Raw genomic sequence first — 20,537 nt, 5'->3', positions numbered from 1 at the left:
GTACTCGTAGTCGTAGACTCGTAGTGGACGTGTAGTTTCATATTATTTTGAGTTCCATGCGATTATTGTGGGATGCAAATTGTAAATGATTAGGTAAAATAGGTTATTTGTAATTGATCATCTATATACTTATTTAAGCAACCCTTTAAACAAATAACCCTACTCCATGTAAAATATTACACAAAATGCCACTGTATTTTAATACAAAATAGTATAATAACAGAATTTTAATATTAATTTGTTGTAACCAGAAAATGATTATCCAAAAAATAGTAATTATTAATTTATTAGATTACAAGAAATCATTAATAAAATAATTTCAAAATTATTTAATAAAATAATAATAAAATTATTTCAAAATTATGTAATAAAATAATTAAACATATTCTATTTATTGTTTCAGAAATCTTAGAAACAATAACAAACTATTTAGAAAATTATAAAACTTAAATTTATTTATAAAACTAAGATTAAATATTTACATATCTAAATTATTTAATAATAAAAAATATATATTAAAATTAGGATACAACATTGTTTATATTTTTAAAATATATCTATATACTTATTTAAGCTATGTTGTTAAAAGTTTAACCAGTTATGATGTGACATATTAAGAAAATGCTATTATATTTTAATTATTCTAATAACTAACAAAAGAAGAGTTTAGATTTGTTTACAAGATAATAAAACTCTATTTATTGTTTCATAAATCTTAGAAAATAATAACAAACTATTTAATTGGCTAAAACTTAATTATTTATACACAATATTCACTATATAAACAATACTAAGTGTATAATATTGATAATATACATAACCTAATTGTAATTTTCACATATAAAATTAATATACAACATGTTATACCAATAACTTCAATTTGTAAATTTGGTATATTAAGATCTCTAAACACGATCACATCAATTTGTAATACCAAATCACGGGTCAATACATGTTTTGTTGGATTTTTTTGGCTTTACCGAATGTATAATTAACGAATTTGATATTGCACCAAACCAAAATAGTAGTACCAACTACGGGTCGAAATCAGAGTATGACCTTAAGTAAATTAAATATATGATTTTATAAAATGTATAGAATTAATAAATTTTCTACTATTATTTTGTAACAAACAAATCCAAATTTACATAAATATTTCCTCACGCTGGTAACATTATTCTACAAAATATTAACGTGTATTTATGAGTCGGGTAATAAAACGGGTAATGAGACGGGTAACGAGACGCTCAAAAATTAAATTAATATCCGATACTCGATCATTATTCATGGATAATATAATTATTATACCCTTCACTCGACTCTAAAGCTGCGGGTACCTTTTTCGGGACGGATACAAACCGAAAAACGGGTCTAATACAAGTATCGATAGTAGTTTCCAGGCCTACCTATTAATAGTTTAATATGAATCAAAATTCACCATATAGTACTATATTATATAACATGTAAATGAATGATACAACATAAACATAATATTAACAAATAACAAAATAAATAAAAAATTCTCCGCGCTACCAGCGTGGGTTATTATCTAGTTTACTAGTATTTGCTTATAAATTATTTTCAGTTTTCAAAACATTAATTTATATAGTTAACAAATAATATAGGACATAACTTTGCTAATATTTAACTAAAAATCAATATTATCACGTGCTGTAAAAAAATAATCAATAATATATTTTGTAATACTTAAATTAGCGCTACAATTTATTATAATGTAGCTCTAACATGGTTATTGTTTTATACTATACTAAATTTTAATTTGCAGTACACCGCTGAGCTAAATTTTTAAACAAAAAATGTAATTTGTTTAGTAAATTAACTATATATATATATAGCTAATATTTTGTTTAGTATACTGCAGGACAAATTATTTGTAACTAAAAAATTTAAAGTTTAAGTTATATATGTCTATTACTCTAATATTGATAGTATTAACAAAATGATGAAATAATTTTTTACACGTATAACACTAAATTAATGATATTCTAAATTTCTATTAATATACTCAAACATGTACCTCTATATAACCTTGTCTCATGATATTTTAACTCGGAGTACACCGTAAGATAAACATTTTTTCTTTAACCTCGTCCATTGTCTAAAATTTACTACTCAATGTGTGTCGTTGTACATACACTTTTTTAAATGAATTGAGTAATATTTGTCCAGTTTAAAAAAATCAAATTGCAACTTATGTTTTATGTAATCAAATAATTTTTATAAACAAATAAAATCATATAAAGATGAAAGGAGAGAAAAGAAATTAGAAAATAGTAATTCAGATTTATAATTTCGATAAATATGATAGATATTAGTTTTTAATTTTCTTAATAAACAATAAATCCCAATGTCATAGAATTGTAAATAATTTAGATATTCAAGGTTTTTTTACAAAATATACTTGCAAAATGTATATATAGATAATGAAATCGGCCAAAATCCAAATCTACTTTATACAAAATCTATACTAGTGTCTTTTGAGAATTAAATCTATTTTGGAAACTATTAGCATTGAATGTCATTAATTGTTTCAATCCACGTAAAAACAACTTTAGTTAACTTTCTCTACTATCCTTATAACCAAACATAATTAAAATATTTGAAGTATCCAAATATATAATGTTCTACAATTGATATTAATCTTTTGAAGATTTATTCCACATTATTTTTTCTCTTATCATCTTTGTTTGAATTTAACTTTTAATTATTGTGAATTATCATATCATACATAAAATTAATAAAAATGTATATTTCTCATATATTGTGATTTGAAGTTTTTAAAACGGACATACATTACTCAATTAATATAAAAATTGTGTGTTCAACATACATATATAGTAAATTTACCGTATATAACAAATTTTAAATTTTTAAGAAGTTTAAAATATATAACTGATATATCTAAACTTAATAAAAATTTAAAATTCTAAATATTTAAAACTATTAAAATTTTAAAATAACAGAGACGAGTTATATTGCCTAACGAGTTATATATATTATGGGACGCTCTTGAATTAATAATAATAAATTAATTAAAATTTCATTAAAATTTCATTTTAATATTTAACAACACTAGTGTATGTCAAACTTGATTAAGATTGTGTTAAACAAATATAGTTTTATGGTACATTGTGACACCCCAGTTTCAGAGGTTTGCGGAGAGGTTTAAAAGAATTGATTTGACCGCCTATGTCACCAAAGTGAAATTATATTTTTGGTCAAAGGTCCTAAGAGAACTCCAGAGTTAAGCGTGTTTGAGCTGAGTAGTCTCAGGATGGGTGACCTTCCGGAAAGTGACTGTCAGAACTGTGTGAGTGAGGACAAAACACAGAGAAATATCATGTGGTGATTTGTAGGGACGGTAATAAGTCTTTAAAACCTCCCGGACATAGCAAACCGACCGCGGATATGGGTGGGCTCACGGACCTAGTGAGAGGACGTGAGGCCCATTAAGGAAAGTGGGCACATGAACTGGGAGTGGACATGGGGCCTACTGAAAGGTGCCGGTCGGGGCTTTACATATATCGTGAGTTTAATTCGAGTTTTTAGTTGCACTGTTTAATTTAACCGTATATAGTAAATTTTACAGTTTAAAGAAGTTTAAAATATTATAATTGATATATTTAAAATTATGAATATTTAAACATATATTTTTTTTGCCAACAAATATATTTAAACTTATTAAAATTTCAAAATAACACAAATGGGTTATATTTCAGAACGAGTTATATAACATAACAGAGTTGAATTGATATTACTAAAAAATAATTTTTTTTAATATAATACTTTAATATAAGTTAGATCCTTATTTTACTATTTTAACAACACCAATATAAAATATATCGAATCAAACTGATTTAATTTAGATTATATTAAATAATTTTTTTTGTACGGTATAACAAGGGTTATATACTAAATCACAAGAATTAAGAAAATAGTATATTAATAAAATTAATATTAAAATAATATACTAACAAAAAATAAAAATAAAAAATTTATCTGAATATCCCACTTGTCATAATGTAATTCATTTCAAAATTGCTGTTCTTTACTACTAATGTAATTATGGATACAGTAATGATTTCACTCACTAGAATCACGACCGGAGATTTTGTATATGGAGACAATTATGATTCATCCCGAAAACTAATGATGGGAAAGTCATTAAATTATATTTTTCTCACTCTTAGAGGACGAAAAAAATTTAAAGCGTATAGCCAAAAAAGAAAGAATTGTAATGATAAATCTGTATTTGGTGACTTTAGTTAATTTGCCTACGGCCGGGAAAAAAATGTAAAAAAAAAAATCAAAGCCACAAATTTATTTATTGAATTCTTTATACTTTAATTGTGAGAGTTATATATAAAAAAAAGGGAGTAAAGTTGGTCTTCTGTACATGCATGCGTAGCTAAGCTTTCATCAATACCCATTTAGATACTTTCGAACATAATATCGGGTCTCTGAAAGTCAAAAGACTTGCGATGTGTTTCTTCCAAAAACCAAAATTGTTTGCATTATATGGATTGCGAATCTATAGCTGTCATGCTGAGGCCTGGACATTAGGATATCAGATTGGATTCATTTTGGATTTTTGGATTTTAGAATTTTTGGATATTAACTCTAACATCTATTTGGGTATTTATAAAATTTCAGATTAGTTTTGGTTTTGATAATTCGGATTTTGGATCGGTTTGGATATGATTGTAGATAACCAAAATTAAACCAAATTTGTGGGATAAGGTTTTATTTGGATACTTTTTTAATTGATCTTACCCAAATAACCATACCAACCGAGTATCTAAAAAAAAAAATAGAAATGAAGCAAATGATAAGTTCAAAGTTCAAACTAACATAAAACCATATCAATACGTAAAAGATATGCGGCATATCCATCGGAATATCAAACTGTTTATTATATGTTCGCTTATATTCGGATATCTGTGGATATTGGTTCAAATTGAATATTATTTGATATCCGAAAGAATGGAGAACAAAAGTGCGGGGCGTTTTTTGTGACTTTATCAATAACGCAAAAATTTCACCATTCAACACAATTATTGTAACTGGGCGTTTTTCAAAAATAAAAATTTTGCGGAATTAACCAATGGACAAAGACATGAACCGCTTTTCAAATCAAACAAGTCTTTACCCAGCGGATTTACAAAAACCGCAGAGGGAATTGCACTTTTTGATTAATATAACTAATATAAACCACTGGACAAAGACATGAATCGCTTTTCAAATCAAACAAGTCTTTACCCAGCGGATTTACAAAAACCGCAGAGGGAATTACACTTTTTGATTAATATAAATAATATATATATATTTATAAAGAGAACAAATTTCTCTCTCTCACTATTATTTCTCTCTCTCTCACTATTATTTCTCATTGTATTATAGGTAATGTTTTTGACTTATTTTTAATAAGTCTTTTGTACTAACAAAAAAATATATAACTCAAATGTTGTTTGAAAAAAATATATAATTTATGATATTATTGTTAGTTAAACCAGTTTGGAACTAAAGATTGATATTATGAATAGATTTGCAATTCAAAGAGCTTGACAATGATTTTTTTATTGTGTTGTACTTTTTTTATGATTGAACTAGTAACTGATTCAATAATAAATATGTATATTAAAATTTAATTTTAAATAAATTTTGGTATTTTAAATTCAGAAATTAAAATATATATTTATTAATACAAAAATGAAAATAGATACTTATACTAGTTATAAATAAAATAATATGAAACATGCGCTGCCAATTGTTTTTCAACAATCAAACATTATATTGTACCATTTATTTTGGAATAACCGCACTTGTCCCGTAAATACGTTTGTCTTGCATGTACCGCAGTTGAACTGTACCGCACTAACAAATTTTTTGTCCCACACTACTAATCCATGGTTACTATTCGGACCATTAGTTTTAGTTTGGTTTTAATCTCAATATTTCGGTTTGGATACGGTTCAGATTTTTGGATTCAAATTTTATGCCTAGGCCTACTGTATAATAAGGCATATAAAACTGATAATTTAACTACATGCTGAATTTGGAAGCTTTGTTTGTAATTTTTCTATAATACACTTTACCAGAATATTGTAAACTACATCTTTCCATATATCCAAGAATGGTCCAATGTTTTTTTAAAAATATTAATAATCAACCTCCTAATTGGGCTTGGACCATGGCCTTTACAATTTCTTATCCAAATACAAAATTAGGACTTACAGCAACAAAACAGAGCAAACCGCTAGCAAGAGATTGAATCCTGTTGATCACCGGAAGCAGCGAGTCAGCGCACCAATTCTGGTGGATTCAAGGGCCACGGCTTCGCAACAGCCACGACGGGATCTAGACCACCGACAGAAGAATCCACTTTCTGCCGTTGATCTTGTTCTGAAAAACCATCTGACCCGCTACAACCTTTCCAGTGTGCATAACTTCCGACAACCAACATCGACATTGACAGTTCCTAACCTAGCAAACTTTCAGTAATCAGATCTATCCCCTCCTTCAACCACCGACAACTTCGATCTCCCTCGAGCAAGGACAACTTCAAACCGGTCTGGTAGACACACGATTCACAGAAATTACAGAGGCTGGTGGCTCACCCAATCCACCTAGAACCATAATCCGCGACAGCCAACATAGATCCAAAGGATCTAGCCATTAACCACCTCGACAAAACAGCGCTACCCACCACTTGCCTCAGCAACCGGTTGAACGGATGAGCCTAGAAAGTTTGACGATAACCCATCTGCGTCTTCAAACCAGGGGCCTTTACTCCGGATAACCTTCTCCATTTAACCGGAGCCACAACTACACCGAATAGAGAGAACCATACCACCATTGTTGGTAGAAGAGGATCCTTGCTCACTCTTAGATCTTCTCTACAAATCCACCATCTGCAATGAAGAAAAGCATGCAAAAGAAAAAAAACGAAATCTAATTTTTGGTGAAGAGGAGGAGAGAGTAGAGAGAGTCCCCTAAAATTTAAACCCAATCCACCGGTCAAATATTTTAAACTTCTATGCAAGAAAATAATAATAATAGTAAGATTTAATCTTATCACATAACAAATTTATTTTCACATGTAACAATTTAAGTTTTCTTGTTTCCTTTTAAAGCTATGTAATTTAAATTTTTATTATTTTTTAGATTTATCATAACTTACACATGTAACTTAGTAATTTAATATCTTTTCAAAAAATAAAATTTAGTATTTTAATATTACGATTGCACATTTAGAATTAAAACTATCAAAAGAGATTAACGCTATCATCTAACTCATATTACATCGAACCTAATTCTAGCATACTCATCCATGAATCAAAGATAATTTTTTTGTCATATTAAAATAATTTAATTTTTATAACTAAATGTTGTATTAAAATATCTTATTTGTTTTCTTAATGATATATCTTCTTTTTTTAAGATAACTAAACATTATTCATATTTGTTAAGATACATTGATTGACATGTCTATTATTCTAATATTAATGGCGTTTAGCATCAATAAAATGAAAAACTAAACATGTGTTTTAGCATCAAGATATTTTAGACCTTTTCTATTAATATTGATCAAAACTTCTCCCGCCACATAATCCGATCTGTGAACTCATCTTTTGTTAATCATTTAATAATCTCATTATTATTAACTAATTTTCTCAATTTAAACATGCCGACAATCAATGCAGAACCCATCATAAACCAATTGAAATGCATAAATAGTTAATTCAGCAATAACCAAATAACCAACAAATGTCACAAATAATTAACCAAGTCGAACCAATAAATCTAAACCGATAAACCAACAATCTAACAAGCATGCAGTTCAGCAATAGTTCCAACCAGCTTGTCGCGTGGAGGCCCAAAACTTTCCCATTTGTTTTGCAGACAACCTAATCTTATTTGTTGAGGCTTATGTGACACATATCAGAGCAATATAGAGAGTGCTGGAAAGATTTGTGTTGGGTACGATCAAAAGGTTAGTTTGGAGAAATCAAAGATATTTTTCTCAAGCAATGTGAGTCAAGCCTTAGAGAAATTGGTTAGTGATGAGAGTGTAATTAAATCTACGCGACATGTGAGAAAACATTTGGGCAAACCAGTTTTACGGAAGCATATTAATAAAGAAACTTTTGGAGACATCCTTGAGAAAATCTTATCACGGTTATTAGGTTGGAAAGGACGGTGTCTGAGCTTTGCGGGAAGGCTGACCCTTACCAAAGTGTACTCTCGTTGATTCCAGTGCATGCAATGAGTATGATCTCTCTTCCAAAATCTACGCTTGCATCTCTTGACAAAATGTCAAGATCTTGTTTAGTGGGGCAGCTGGACATAACAGAGGAAGCACCACTTACTAAGTTGGAAGATAGTTTTTCTCCCAAAGACTGATGGAGGCTTGGGGATAAGTGTTGGGCTTTCCAAGCCCAAGCCAACTCCTCTATTAGTATGATATTGTCCGCTTTGGGCCCAGGTGGTAAAGCCCGCACGGATTTCTTATTGGGCTCCTTCCCAAAATGCCTCATACTAATTGGAGTTGGTCTTGGCTTATATACTAGAAACTTATTTTCTAATCTTCAGATGTGGGACATTGTTTGTATCCCAACAAACCTCCCCTCAAACTATGCACCATGATACTTTGGCCTCCCCTTCAGCGAAACCCAGGTACCTAGGTTCTGGTACCCCCTTATTCCTGAAGTATTCTTGAGGCACCCTTAATCATGTCATCTTTTTAAGAGATCCTCCCAGACAGAGCTCACACCCACTTCCCTAGGTCCACTTTTCGACCTAGGCTCTGATACCAATTGTTAGGCTTTCCAAGTCCAAGCCAACTCCCCTATTAGTATGATATTGTCCGCTTTGGGCCCAGGTGGTAAAGCCCGCACGAATTTCTTATTGGGCTCCTTCCCAAAAGGCCTCATACTAATTGGAGTTGGTCTTGGCTTATATACTAGAAACTTATTTTCTAATCTTCAGATGTGGGACATTGTTTGTATCCCAACAATAAGGTATGCACCGTATATGAATAAAGCCCTACTAGTTGGGTGAAAGATAAGTGGCGGCTGTAACACAGGCATTCTAGTATTTGGGCAAGAGTATTGTGAAGCAAATATAAAGTGAGAGATGTTCATGATCATTTATGGATGGTTACTAAGAGTAATTGTTAGGCAACATGGAGAAGTGTTGGAGTTGGTATAAGAGAAGTGGTGGTTCCATGTATCAGGACCTGATGGGTTATGGGACATGGACACACGATTAAGCTATAGGCTGATAGGTGGTCATCTACTAAAGTACTAATGGAGGTTGCAACAGGGAGTTTACTAGTAGGAGCCGACTTGATTCGGGCTAAAGAGCTATTACGTAATGGTACATGCGATTTGTTTGATCAAAACAAACCTCATGTTCTGGATGATAGTATATTAAGGCTAAGGTTAGTGGTTCTAGATAATGTGACTAAGGCGCATCATCAGATTTCTTGGGGAGGTATGGGAACAGTCCATCATCACACTCTATATGAATTAAGGATAACACTCCAAGATAAGATTTGAGCAAATTATTCCAACGAGTTTGGAAAGTGATTGCACTAGAGAGAATAAAAGTCTTCTTATAGCTGAGAATGAATTGAGTTATTATGACAAATATGGAGCGACAACGACGTCATCTATGTCAATCAAGAGCATGCCCGGCTCAAAATTTCTCTAGTCCTAGTGCTATTTTATAAAAAAACATAACCTAGATATATAGTATTTACAAAAAAAAAAAAATTAACATGTAAATTTTTTTTGGACCCTGTGACCCTATGCTCTTGCACCCTCAGCACATGTGCTAAGCCGGGCCTGATCAAGAGTATGTCAGATTTGTAAAAGGGGGAATGAGACTATTATTCATATTCTTCTTGGCTGCCCAACCATGGAAGGTGTTTGGAATCCGTTGGTGCCTATTAAGAAGAGAAGAGAGTCTTTTGCTAAGTTACTTATCGAGTGGTTGTGTGTGAATTTGAGGGATAATGACATGATGGGGGAAAGCACTTGGTCTACACTACTTGCAATGTCTATTTGGTGGGGGTGTAAAGAACAATTCTTGAGTTCACCCCTAGGGATGAACCCATCTCATTCACCCCCACCTTGATAACCAATCAATTAGCCATGTCATCTTAATAAAATAATTCATATTATTTAAATAAACCAAAACAATTAAAATTAAATATGGAAACCACTAATTAATTGTCTCATGTACGAAGAGGAAAAATACAGAATTGTAGGGACCACTAACTATTTGTTAAAGTCTTTGCTTTTATTTTCTCCAAGAAGAAATTGATGAACTGCAACTCCAAAATGCAAAAGAAAGAACAGTTGGACCTTATTAATCAAATGGACAAAACTCTATCTGAACAAACACCACAAGTAGTAAATATTTGGATTTGCAGATAGTCTACTTTAGGACGTAGAGAATCACGTAAGTCCGAGTAAATGTCAAATCAATATGTATCCAATAACCAGAAAAAAAAAACGGAAAAGAGAATGAGTAAGTATCAACGAGGAATTCGACGAAAGATATTGAAATAGTTTCAGAATTGTTCATGGATATAACGACTTGGCCTCTAAACAAAAAGATGTAACAAAAATTAAATAGTCGCTAGATAATAATAGAGTTTCAACAGTTTTTTGTGTTGTCCACTTCAAAATAATAGAGCTTAGGCTAAATCACCACAACACTTGTCAAATTCCTACAAAATATAAAATTTCAAATTATAAAAATAACAGATAATTAAAATATAAAAACTAAAAATAAAATATTTACTTGTAATCGAGAGAAAAATAATTATGTCGGTAAGGTCGGATCAGTGGTAGCAACAGATAACTGGATATCAGAAATAGGAGTTGAGTCCTGAAACATTTATCAAATTTATCTTGTCATTAGTATACATACACAAATTAAATAAGTCACATTATGGTGGAAATTGAACATATGTAAAAAAAGAAAATTATTTATCAAATACCTGAAATGATAATTTTCTCTTTGATGTACCACGTTTTTTTGTTTCAAGAGCATTCAAATACCGACCATGAGGTCCGACTTTTTTGTTCTTTGGTCGTCCAACAGTAGCTTTTCTTTTAATTCCACTTACGTTTGAAATTTTCTCGTCTTCTTCTCCTTCTACAGGTTCAAGATGTGAAGTTGATAGCATCCATGCATTAGCTTTCACAAGTTCCTTTTTCTTTTCCTCTAACTTTTTAAGCAACTGACATGCAGCTTCATTTGCACACATCGTCAATTATACATGTTCAACAGCAACGGATGCAATCTCACGGAAATTTCGACATAAATGGCTGTAACGCTTTCCAATCGATTGTGTTACTGATCCATTAGTTGTCTCTGTACGATAAGAATATATGCTTCGCGATTTTGCCTCTTTAGTCCATCGAGTCAAGATGTAGTTAGATGGAATTCTTCTAACATCCTTCTTATCCAACACTTTCAATGCATAACGACATAAGATCCCAGCAAAAGAATACTTCATGCAGCTACACTCTACTGCTTGGTTTATAGCATCATAATTAACCAAATGCTCTTTCGGTCCACCACGATAAGATACTGTGTATTCATACACCATCTCAGACTTACTGGCCTTTTTTGCAACATAATCACCGATAACTGTATATTGCTTCTGAAACAAGCTAAAAACTTCAGGTGTATACACTTCTTCTGCATGTTGCAAGATCTCTACAGAAGCAGATAATACTGACAAGGTATGCATCATTTTGAAGTCTGCAGTTAATTCTTTATATCGTCGATCACCTAACACTCTCTTATAGTGTTCAAAGAAGGACAATAAGTCATAGCTGCTCTTCAAGTATCTTTTCAAAATATTATTCATACTTTCACTACGTTGTGTGCTCACCATATCTGCTATAAAAGTATGACGTCCATATACCATTGCCCATTTTTCTCTCACATCAAACACATTCTTCAACCATTTATTTTCTGTCAAACTATGCTTCTCAAGCATATTACTCCATGCCAATAACCAATCTTCTTCCTCCTCGTGGTCATATACACAATTTCCAAAGTCTGTGGCAAATTGTCCTGGTCCATGAAATACATGACTCAACTTCTTTGCAGCATTTTGGTAAATATGCCAAACAAATAACCTATGCTTTGTTTCAGAGAACACCTTTTCTATTGCATTCGCCATTGCTGCAGACTGATCAGTAAGAATTGTTTTTGGTTGTTTTCCAGATATTGCTCCAAGAAAAGTCTCAAAAAGCCACTTATATGACTATGTGGTTTCATCATATAGTAAAGCAGCACCAAACACAACAGTTTGCTTATGATGATTGACCCCTACAAATGGAGCAAATGGTCTATCATATTCATTGGTCTTATAAGTTGTGTCAAAGCAAACAACATCTCCAAAAAGATTGTAATCACTTATGGACCGATCATCTGCCCATAAGATATTTGTGATCATATCGTCTTCATCAAGTTGTATTGAATAAAAAAAAGATGAATTATCCTCTTTCTTCTTTTGAAAGTATTCTAAAACTGCTCCAGCATCTCCTTTTACCATTTTTTCCATTCGCTTTCGGTAAATATAATTTCCATAATCTTTCTCCAAAAAACCCAAATTTTCTCTTCCCCCAACTTCTCTACTCATCATTTCGACGGTTGCTTTTGCTGAAATTCCTGACATCTCAGCATCATCAGCATGTTGTGTTTGAGCGACAGAGAACATCTGATTTCCTTTCATAAAATGCTTCATAGGCGTCTCCACTAAATCATGGTTGTGACTCTGGTTGAAAGACACAATCTTAAATTTTCCTGTCCTTTGAAGGTAGCAAGCCATATGAGCTTTACAACCACATCGAGTAATTCGTTGTGAATAACTTGTTTTTTTCTTGGTTTCCTTCCTAAACCCCTCTTTCGAGCAAACATAAAGAAGCCTCACCACCTTATTATTTTTTATCTTCCTCCGTTGTTTTCTTACATCAAAACCATGTACTCCTCCAAACTTTTCATAAGCTTTATGCGCAGATTCATTAGAACTAAACTCCATTCCAATACACAGCTCATCTTTCTTCTCATTTTTTGTGTTTGGTTCTAAAGTAGATATCTCTTCAGTTTCAACAAAGTCTTCTTTGTTGGCTATGTCATCTTCTTCTTCTTCCTCAAATTTGTCGTCATCACTTACTGAATCATATTTTTCTGCCTTAAACTCAAACTGTTTTTGACCAAGACAACTGGGTTCACCTGAGGCTGAGACTTGCATACTAGATTCATATTGATCATCATGAGCAACTTCATGACTATTCTCCATCGCAATCTGCAGTAATATGTATGATATGATTGTAAATTTGTTAGTATATCATATTAATTTTGTCAATAAAACGAAAATAAACGATCACACAACAAAAAAAATAATAATAATGATGTTCGAGCATAATTATGATGACGAAGAAAAGAAAATACACACTACAAAGAACTAACGATGACGAAGAAGAGAATTAGGAGCATAATACATCGAAAATTGTAGATTCAAGAATTATACATATAGATAAATAGAAATTTGAGAGAGAATTGACACCTATACCAGGTGGACGTGACACGTGAGGATGGGAAGAGGGCAAGATTTATTCTTTTGTTCTTAATGGTTGGACTTTGATTCGTAGTAGAAAAGCAAATCTCTTTCTTCATGTGAAAACTAGGGTTAATTGACTTTATATATGAGATTTAAAGTTATTCATTTAAGTATTTTTTCCTCTTCGTACATGAGACAATTAGTTAGTGGTTTCCATAATTAATTTTAATTGTTTTGGTTTATTTAAATAATATGAATTATTTTATTAAGATGACATGGCTAATTGATTGGTTATCAAGGTGGGGGTGAATGAGATGGGTTCACCCGTAGGGATGAACCCAAGAATTGTTCGGGTGTAAATAGTAATGTGGTAATTTATTTACATAAGATATTTCTAATTCATACAACATTTATCTTAACACCATGCTGATACACTAGTTTTACATTCTTACACGAAACACACATATATCTAAATTATGAGAAGGTTTTTCTCAGTTTTTGCTAAGGAGATGACACTTGGCATCTTATCTATCTAACACATGTCTTTTTTTGTTGTTTAGACTTAATTAACTAAATTTATTTATACTTTGGACCTAAATAACTATTGGCCCATAAAACAAACAAAAAAAATTTCAACATTTCTTCTTTCCCTTCGTCAATAAGAACCAATTGTAGGCCCCTTCTGATCTAAAACCACAAATTATCAGTTTGTGATTCATCCTAGGAATAAATTGATGATAGTTTATTTTGTAATGATAAATATGGGTTTCAATCTTATGTATGATTCAGGGGCAACAACAGATTCTAAATTATATATAAATTTTATTTCTGGATTTCAATCTTATAAATGATTCATAGGCAAGAAAGGATTCTAGATCATGTTAGATTGTGGGATGTTTATGTGTTCTCAAAATTCTCTTATCAATTCATAAATTTTTGGCTCAAATTTTAAATTTTGGGTTTCAATTCATGCTTAGTTTCTAGCCTTTAATCTTATATAATCTAATGGTGGGATGTTTTCCGTAAGTAATTTGATAATTGCCTACTCATTTATTCCTCATTAGATCTTACCAATTCTTTTTCCATAAAAGTAGAATTCATTCCGTTTTCCATAAAATTAGAATTCAATTCCTAATTACTCTCTTTTTAACATAATTTTTCAGTCACTATTATTTAATTTCAGTCATTAGGTTCCTATGAAGAATTCTATTATTTTTATATATTTTTCCAAATTTTAATAGGTATTCTTGAATAATTTGAAATTTTTTTTGGCAGGTTATCATGTTTCTTATTCGCATTAATACTACAAAGAAAAAAATTCTATGAAATTTTTTGACAAATTTAATTATTGATCAGAGTGTTTATGTATGTTTGAAAATATTTGACAATTTTGGATGCCATACATCAGTGTTTTTTAAAAAAATCTTTTTTATTATTGTAAGTAAAATTATAAAAATAGTAATATAAAAAATTATTTTTATTATTTCCATATTGTAGTTCATTTTGCTTGCTCACATTTTTCTTTGTCTTTTCAATGTTTTCCTGTTCATTTAAACATTTATACGAAAATAAATATTATACTGCCTAATAACTCATTATTGTTTTCAAACTTTTCAAATATGGAAATTTTTTATTACAGTTTCAAATTTTTTTCCTAAGTTAAATTTTACTTTAAATCTCAGTAACAACAAGTTTAATTAACATTAATCTAATTCTCATTCTCCAACAATTCAAAAGATGAAATAGGTTTTCACATAAACCTAATAAAATTTCATCCGTAAGTTGGATATATCTACATGAATAATATACTGTTTTCTTATACAAAAATTGAAGTTCCAAAATTTTCGAACTTATAAAAAAAACTAATAATAACTGAACTTATAATTTATTTTATCCTACATAGAAAACCTAAAACTTTTAGCCTAAAATATGCACAAGAAAAATTAATGCTCTAATCTTTGGCTTCACTTGCTTGGCCTATGGGTCGGACCTTGAACCATGTTTTATTTTTACTTCAGATTGTCGTGTTTGTTGGTTGTGTTACTATTACTACATAATGCAAAAAATGAACTATCATGATTTAATATGTTGAGCATGTAGTTTTGTTCCTTTCTTATATTTTAGAATCTCTATTTTTTTTTTCTTTTGGGCATTCATGTGGTAAAGCAGGCTAAAACTTCTTCGTATTAGACGATGCATATGAGTCTCTCCATTGTAAATTTAGTTTCTTATTAGTCTTCATCTTTAAGAAAAAATGTATTTTAAACTATTATAAAAAAGGAAAATTGTATGTTACTATCATATGCTTAAAAAACCATGTTGTTAAGCTTGTGATGTCTTTTTTTATCTCATGGTACGATATGAGTTGCATATTTCTATACTATATATGATTAATTTGACTTCTATAGTTTTGAGTAGTATATGCTCATTGTATATTGGTATCATATATTTTTAGGAATCTTAATATCAGATAGCACATTTTCAAAAAACCCCTTTTCTTATGTCACTTTTCAATATTACCTTTTCATATTGTTTATTTTCAAAAATACTCATTTTCTATGTATAAAATGACTAAATTCTAAATTCTAAACTCCAAATACTAAACCCTACTCCATTAAAATTATATCCTAAATGTAAAATAGAGAACCCAGAACTAAAAAAAAATTCTTAAAATTAATTTAACATATTGTAATCTGTGTAAAAGAGGGTAAAAATAAAAATGTTTAAAAAGAGATATTTTAAAAAAGAATATCTCAAAAATGGTATTTCTAACAAATTCTCATATTAGAAAGAAGCTCCTAAAATTCTCTATATTAAAACAATAAAATATTGTATGATGAGAAACTCAATGGGTCTTTCACCAATGCAGATGCTCTAATATGTATTGAAAATCAAAATGGTGAAAAAACCATAAACACTCTACTATGCTATCAAAAATTTCTCCATGTGTTAAAGTACTCTAATAGTACTATATATAAAAGGAAAATTCATGTAACATCAAACAAATGAACCCAAAAAAATTAATATGATCAGTACATTTTAAAATCACAAAAATAACCATTACTGAGTAAATAAATAAAAACTAATAATCTTCAAATTACTAAAATTGATCAACAATGTAAGCTAAACCTGTGCATAGCACAGGATGACTTCTAGTATATATATATATTTATGTAGTCCTTGGAATTGCAAAATGATGCGGTACGAGACATTGAAATGAGAAGTTGGAAATAGATTAGTTTGAGTAAACAACATGAAGGGAGTTGGGAAACGGAGGGAGGCACATGGCCCGGCATGTCGTGGGAGCATTAGGACAAGATTAAGGAAAGACGAGATCAACATGTAAGGGTGAAAATGAACAGAGCCCCCACCAAAATTCATCTTCAATCCCTAAATCCAGACATCTTTTGTTCCCATGTGCTTCTTATTTAAATTTCACTGTCCCAACTCACTTCTGTCTCTCTCTCTTCTTTTTCTCTCTCTCCCAAAATCCAATCTCTTGGGAGAATAAAAAAAAACAAAAACATTGACGCAACCTCTCTGCTTCTTTATTTGTCTGATTGTGCAATAACTAATTTACTTTTTTTTTTCTTCTTGTTTTCCTTTTAGTTTTCAATGTTTGTTCTAGGACCACATCATCCACTACGATCTAACTTGTCGGATAGTGTTTATTTGGAATGTTGGATTATTATGTAATTGATTATTAAACCCTGAATACGCTACAAAGCTACTACATTGAAATTTAAATATAGTATATACACGAAAAAAACTACTTCACACACTAAATGTATTCGGGTTGAGTACCACAATCTATTGTAAAAAAGGGACTCGTTTTTGATGGGTTCTTACCTGGATATCAAGCGTGAGAGCTAATATTAAAACTAAATTAGCAAGACAGATAAAGGGAACTACTAAGACAATTAGAAGCTGGTGACAAAGGAAAAAAAAAAGAGTTAATAAGAAGCTAGACAATAAAACAAATGAACGCCAAGGATCAAGCATTGGATACGATGAAGGAAGAAAATGATCAAACAATGATGCAAGACAATGTTTAATAACCATCATGTAACATGACTCGTGAGACACTTAGAGTAGTATTAACCTACTCCTAGCGTTAATCAACTTTGCTAAACATTTAACAGTTTCAAAAATGTACTTTATTTTCAACACTCCCTATAAAGTATTAGTATCAAGTTTCAGAAGTTCACAATTCGCCGTAACCCACTAAACACGAAGTGCTTATAAAAGATTCGTTCGAGAGTTTCAACAACATGTTACATACATAAAAGAAACCAAACCATGAAGATTTGATCAATTATTTATAATCTAGCATTGAGATCATCTTATATGATCGGATAATATAATCATAGATTCAACTAATAATTAAATTATCCTAATATAACTTACCCAAGATCCAATTTAAAGAAGTCCAGCTAATTATGTAAAATGATGACTCTAAAAACAAAACAAATACACATATATTTGAAAACAGATGGAATGAGACCAAAGATTCTTTCAATATCACAAGAAGCTCAAATTTCATTCCAAGATAAGCATCCAAAATAAATGAGCTTTCTTGGTACGTTGTTTTTGATTATTTGTACACGACATATATTCCTTTAAACAGTAAAAATTATTTGGTCAAACATGATCTAACTCTTTGAATCAATTTCCATCCATTTCTCGACATTTAAATCTATTTTTCGTTGTTTTTATAGAATTTAGAGAAGTTTAAGAAAGACAAAAATAAGAATAACTCTCTTATTAACTTGAGAAAAATAGCTCAAAAACTTAAGCTCTACACAATCTCTCAAAACTCTCTCTCAAAACTTATGTCTCATGCCATGCCTCCACAACACCTTTTATAATAAAACTCAAATCCTAATCCTATAAGAAAATACTTAAACTTAGATAAATCTTAAACTCTTTGATCCTTATCTCTTTAAATCACAATTTGATTAGGATTAATATTGTTTCTTCCTCAAGTTAACTTCAAGCTTAATCCAACAATCTCCCTCCTAAGCTTGAAGTCATTTTCACCCGGGTTTTCTACTCCGATGAGCTCCCTCATTTCTTTAAACTTAATCCTTACAAGAGCTTTAGTCAAGATGTCCGCTTTTTGTTTGTCTCCTGGAACATGCTCAACCTCTATCAATCCTTTCTCAACACATTCGCTTATAAAGTGGTACCTTGTGTGAATGTGTTTACTCCGACCATGAGAACACCGGGTTCTTGGTGAGAGCAATCGCAGACTGATTATCAATTCTTATGATCACCTTCTCACTTGGTGACTCAATAATCTCACCAAGTAGTTCTTGAAGCCAAATAGCTTGTCTTGCTGCCTCAGTTCTTGCCATAAATTCAGCTTCGCAAGATGATAAGGCAACAGTTTCCTGCTCTTGCGAGCACCACGTTATTGGACTCCCTCCTAAATAAAACACATGACCAGTTGTGCTTTTCCCATCGTCTGGATCTACATTGTAGCTACTATCGCTGTAACCAATCAAACTTGTGGACAGAGACGCTGGTGACCGTTTAAAACAAAGTCCAAGTTTACTAGTGCCTTTCAAATATATTAAACACTGCTTCATCGCCACTCCATGAAATTCTTTTGGATTCTGCATATACCGACTTAGTACTCCAACACAGTATGACAAATCAGGCTTTGTGTGGAGAAGATAACGAAGACATCCAATGATTTTCCGGTAATAGGTTCCATCGATATCCTTTTCTTTCAATGAATTTGATAGCTTCAAACCTTCCTCCATCGGCGTAAGAAATGAGTTGCAATCTCTCAAACCTGCTTCTTCTAAGATTTTAAAGGTGTAGCGACTCTGATTTAAACTGATTCCATCTTTGTGCTGACATACCTCGATTCCAAGATAATAAGTTAATTTACCTAAATCACTCATTTTAAACTTTGACGACATCTCCTTCTTGAATCCCTCAATGATGTTCGTTGATAGACAGGTTTTCACCCAGGGTATCAATTCCCTATGCAGTTGTAGTACAAAGGGTTATCAATCCAAATGGTTGTCTATTGCTAGCAGGAAGGATATGATCAGAACAATACAAGTCAAGCCAAGCAGATAGAGTTTTGGTTATAACAGTCCTGAAATAAATAAAAGAAAAGAATATAAACAAAGAAACCACACGACCTAAGCACTCGATGCAAACAATCGAGTACATGATCGAGTGGGGTGATCGAGTAAGCAAATGAGATATGAACAGCTCGAGGTATTACTCAATACAGGTTATCGTGTACCTGATCAGGTAAGTGATCAAGTAAGTAAAGAAAATGCAAACAATTAAAATACGAAAGTTCCTAAGGATGGGGTAATCGAATCCTAAGTATTCTTGACCAATACAGATGCCTTACATGCCTCAAGCAATTATTTCCTAGACAATGAATCTCTAAAACCTTGTCACCACACTCTCGCACTAGCAACAATCAACCTTGAACACATCACCACACTCTCGCACTAGCAATATGAACAAGCAGGCATTAAGGTCGATTCATTATTGTCAGTAAACTCGAACTCATCTAATTTCTTACTCAAAGTCAAGTAAACCTCTAGCATTGGCTAAATCAAGCATTTTATCTACTCCTTTCGGCATGTAGCATTGGTAAACACCCTAGATCTAATCTCAACCTCTCGGTCTGTTGACAGCATTAAGAACACCAACCTAGAAGGAAATCTATCAATCATTTACAATTAAACTAAGGCATCCTAACCGATCAAGAACACAAAATCATCTATCCCATCCCTAGAACTTTACTACACTACTCGGACATGATAACAAGAAATAAAGCAACGAAAATGAATGAAAATTGCATTGTATTAAAATATAGAGTAGAGTAGAAAGAGTACAAGATAGAAATCTAAGAAAACTACAAAATAAAAATGCAAAACAAAAAGGAAAA

At 31.2% G+C, this 20,537-nt stretch overlaps 2 protein-coding genes across 2 annotated transcripts; both read right to left on the bottom strand.

The window, feature by feature from the left end:
• Positions 11,309-12,229, bottom strand: LOC104789316 (protein FAR1-RELATED SEQUENCE 5-like). Its single transcript, XM_010515038.1, has one exon. It carries the CDS (start codon positions 12,227-12,229, stop codon positions 11,309-11,311), a length of 921 nt encoding a protein of 306 aa, XP_010513340.1.
• On the bottom strand, positions 12,314-13,351 carry LOC104789315 (protein FAR1-RELATED SEQUENCE 5-like). Its single transcript, XM_010515037.1, has one exon. The coding sequence runs from the start codon at positions 13,349-13,351 to the stop codon at positions 12,314-12,316; it is 1,038 nt and encodes a 345-aa protein (XP_010513339.1).

This window comes from Camelina sativa, chromosome 5, assembly GCF_000633955.1.
Source record: "Camelina sativa cultivar DH55 chromosome 5, Cs, whole genome shotgun sequence".
Lineage (NCBI taxonomy): Eukaryota > Viridiplantae > Streptophyta > Magnoliopsida > Brassicales > Brassicaceae > Camelina > Camelina sativa.
The sequence above is the reverse complement of the archived record's forward strand: the minus strand, read 5'-3'. Positions and strand labels throughout refer to the sequence as shown.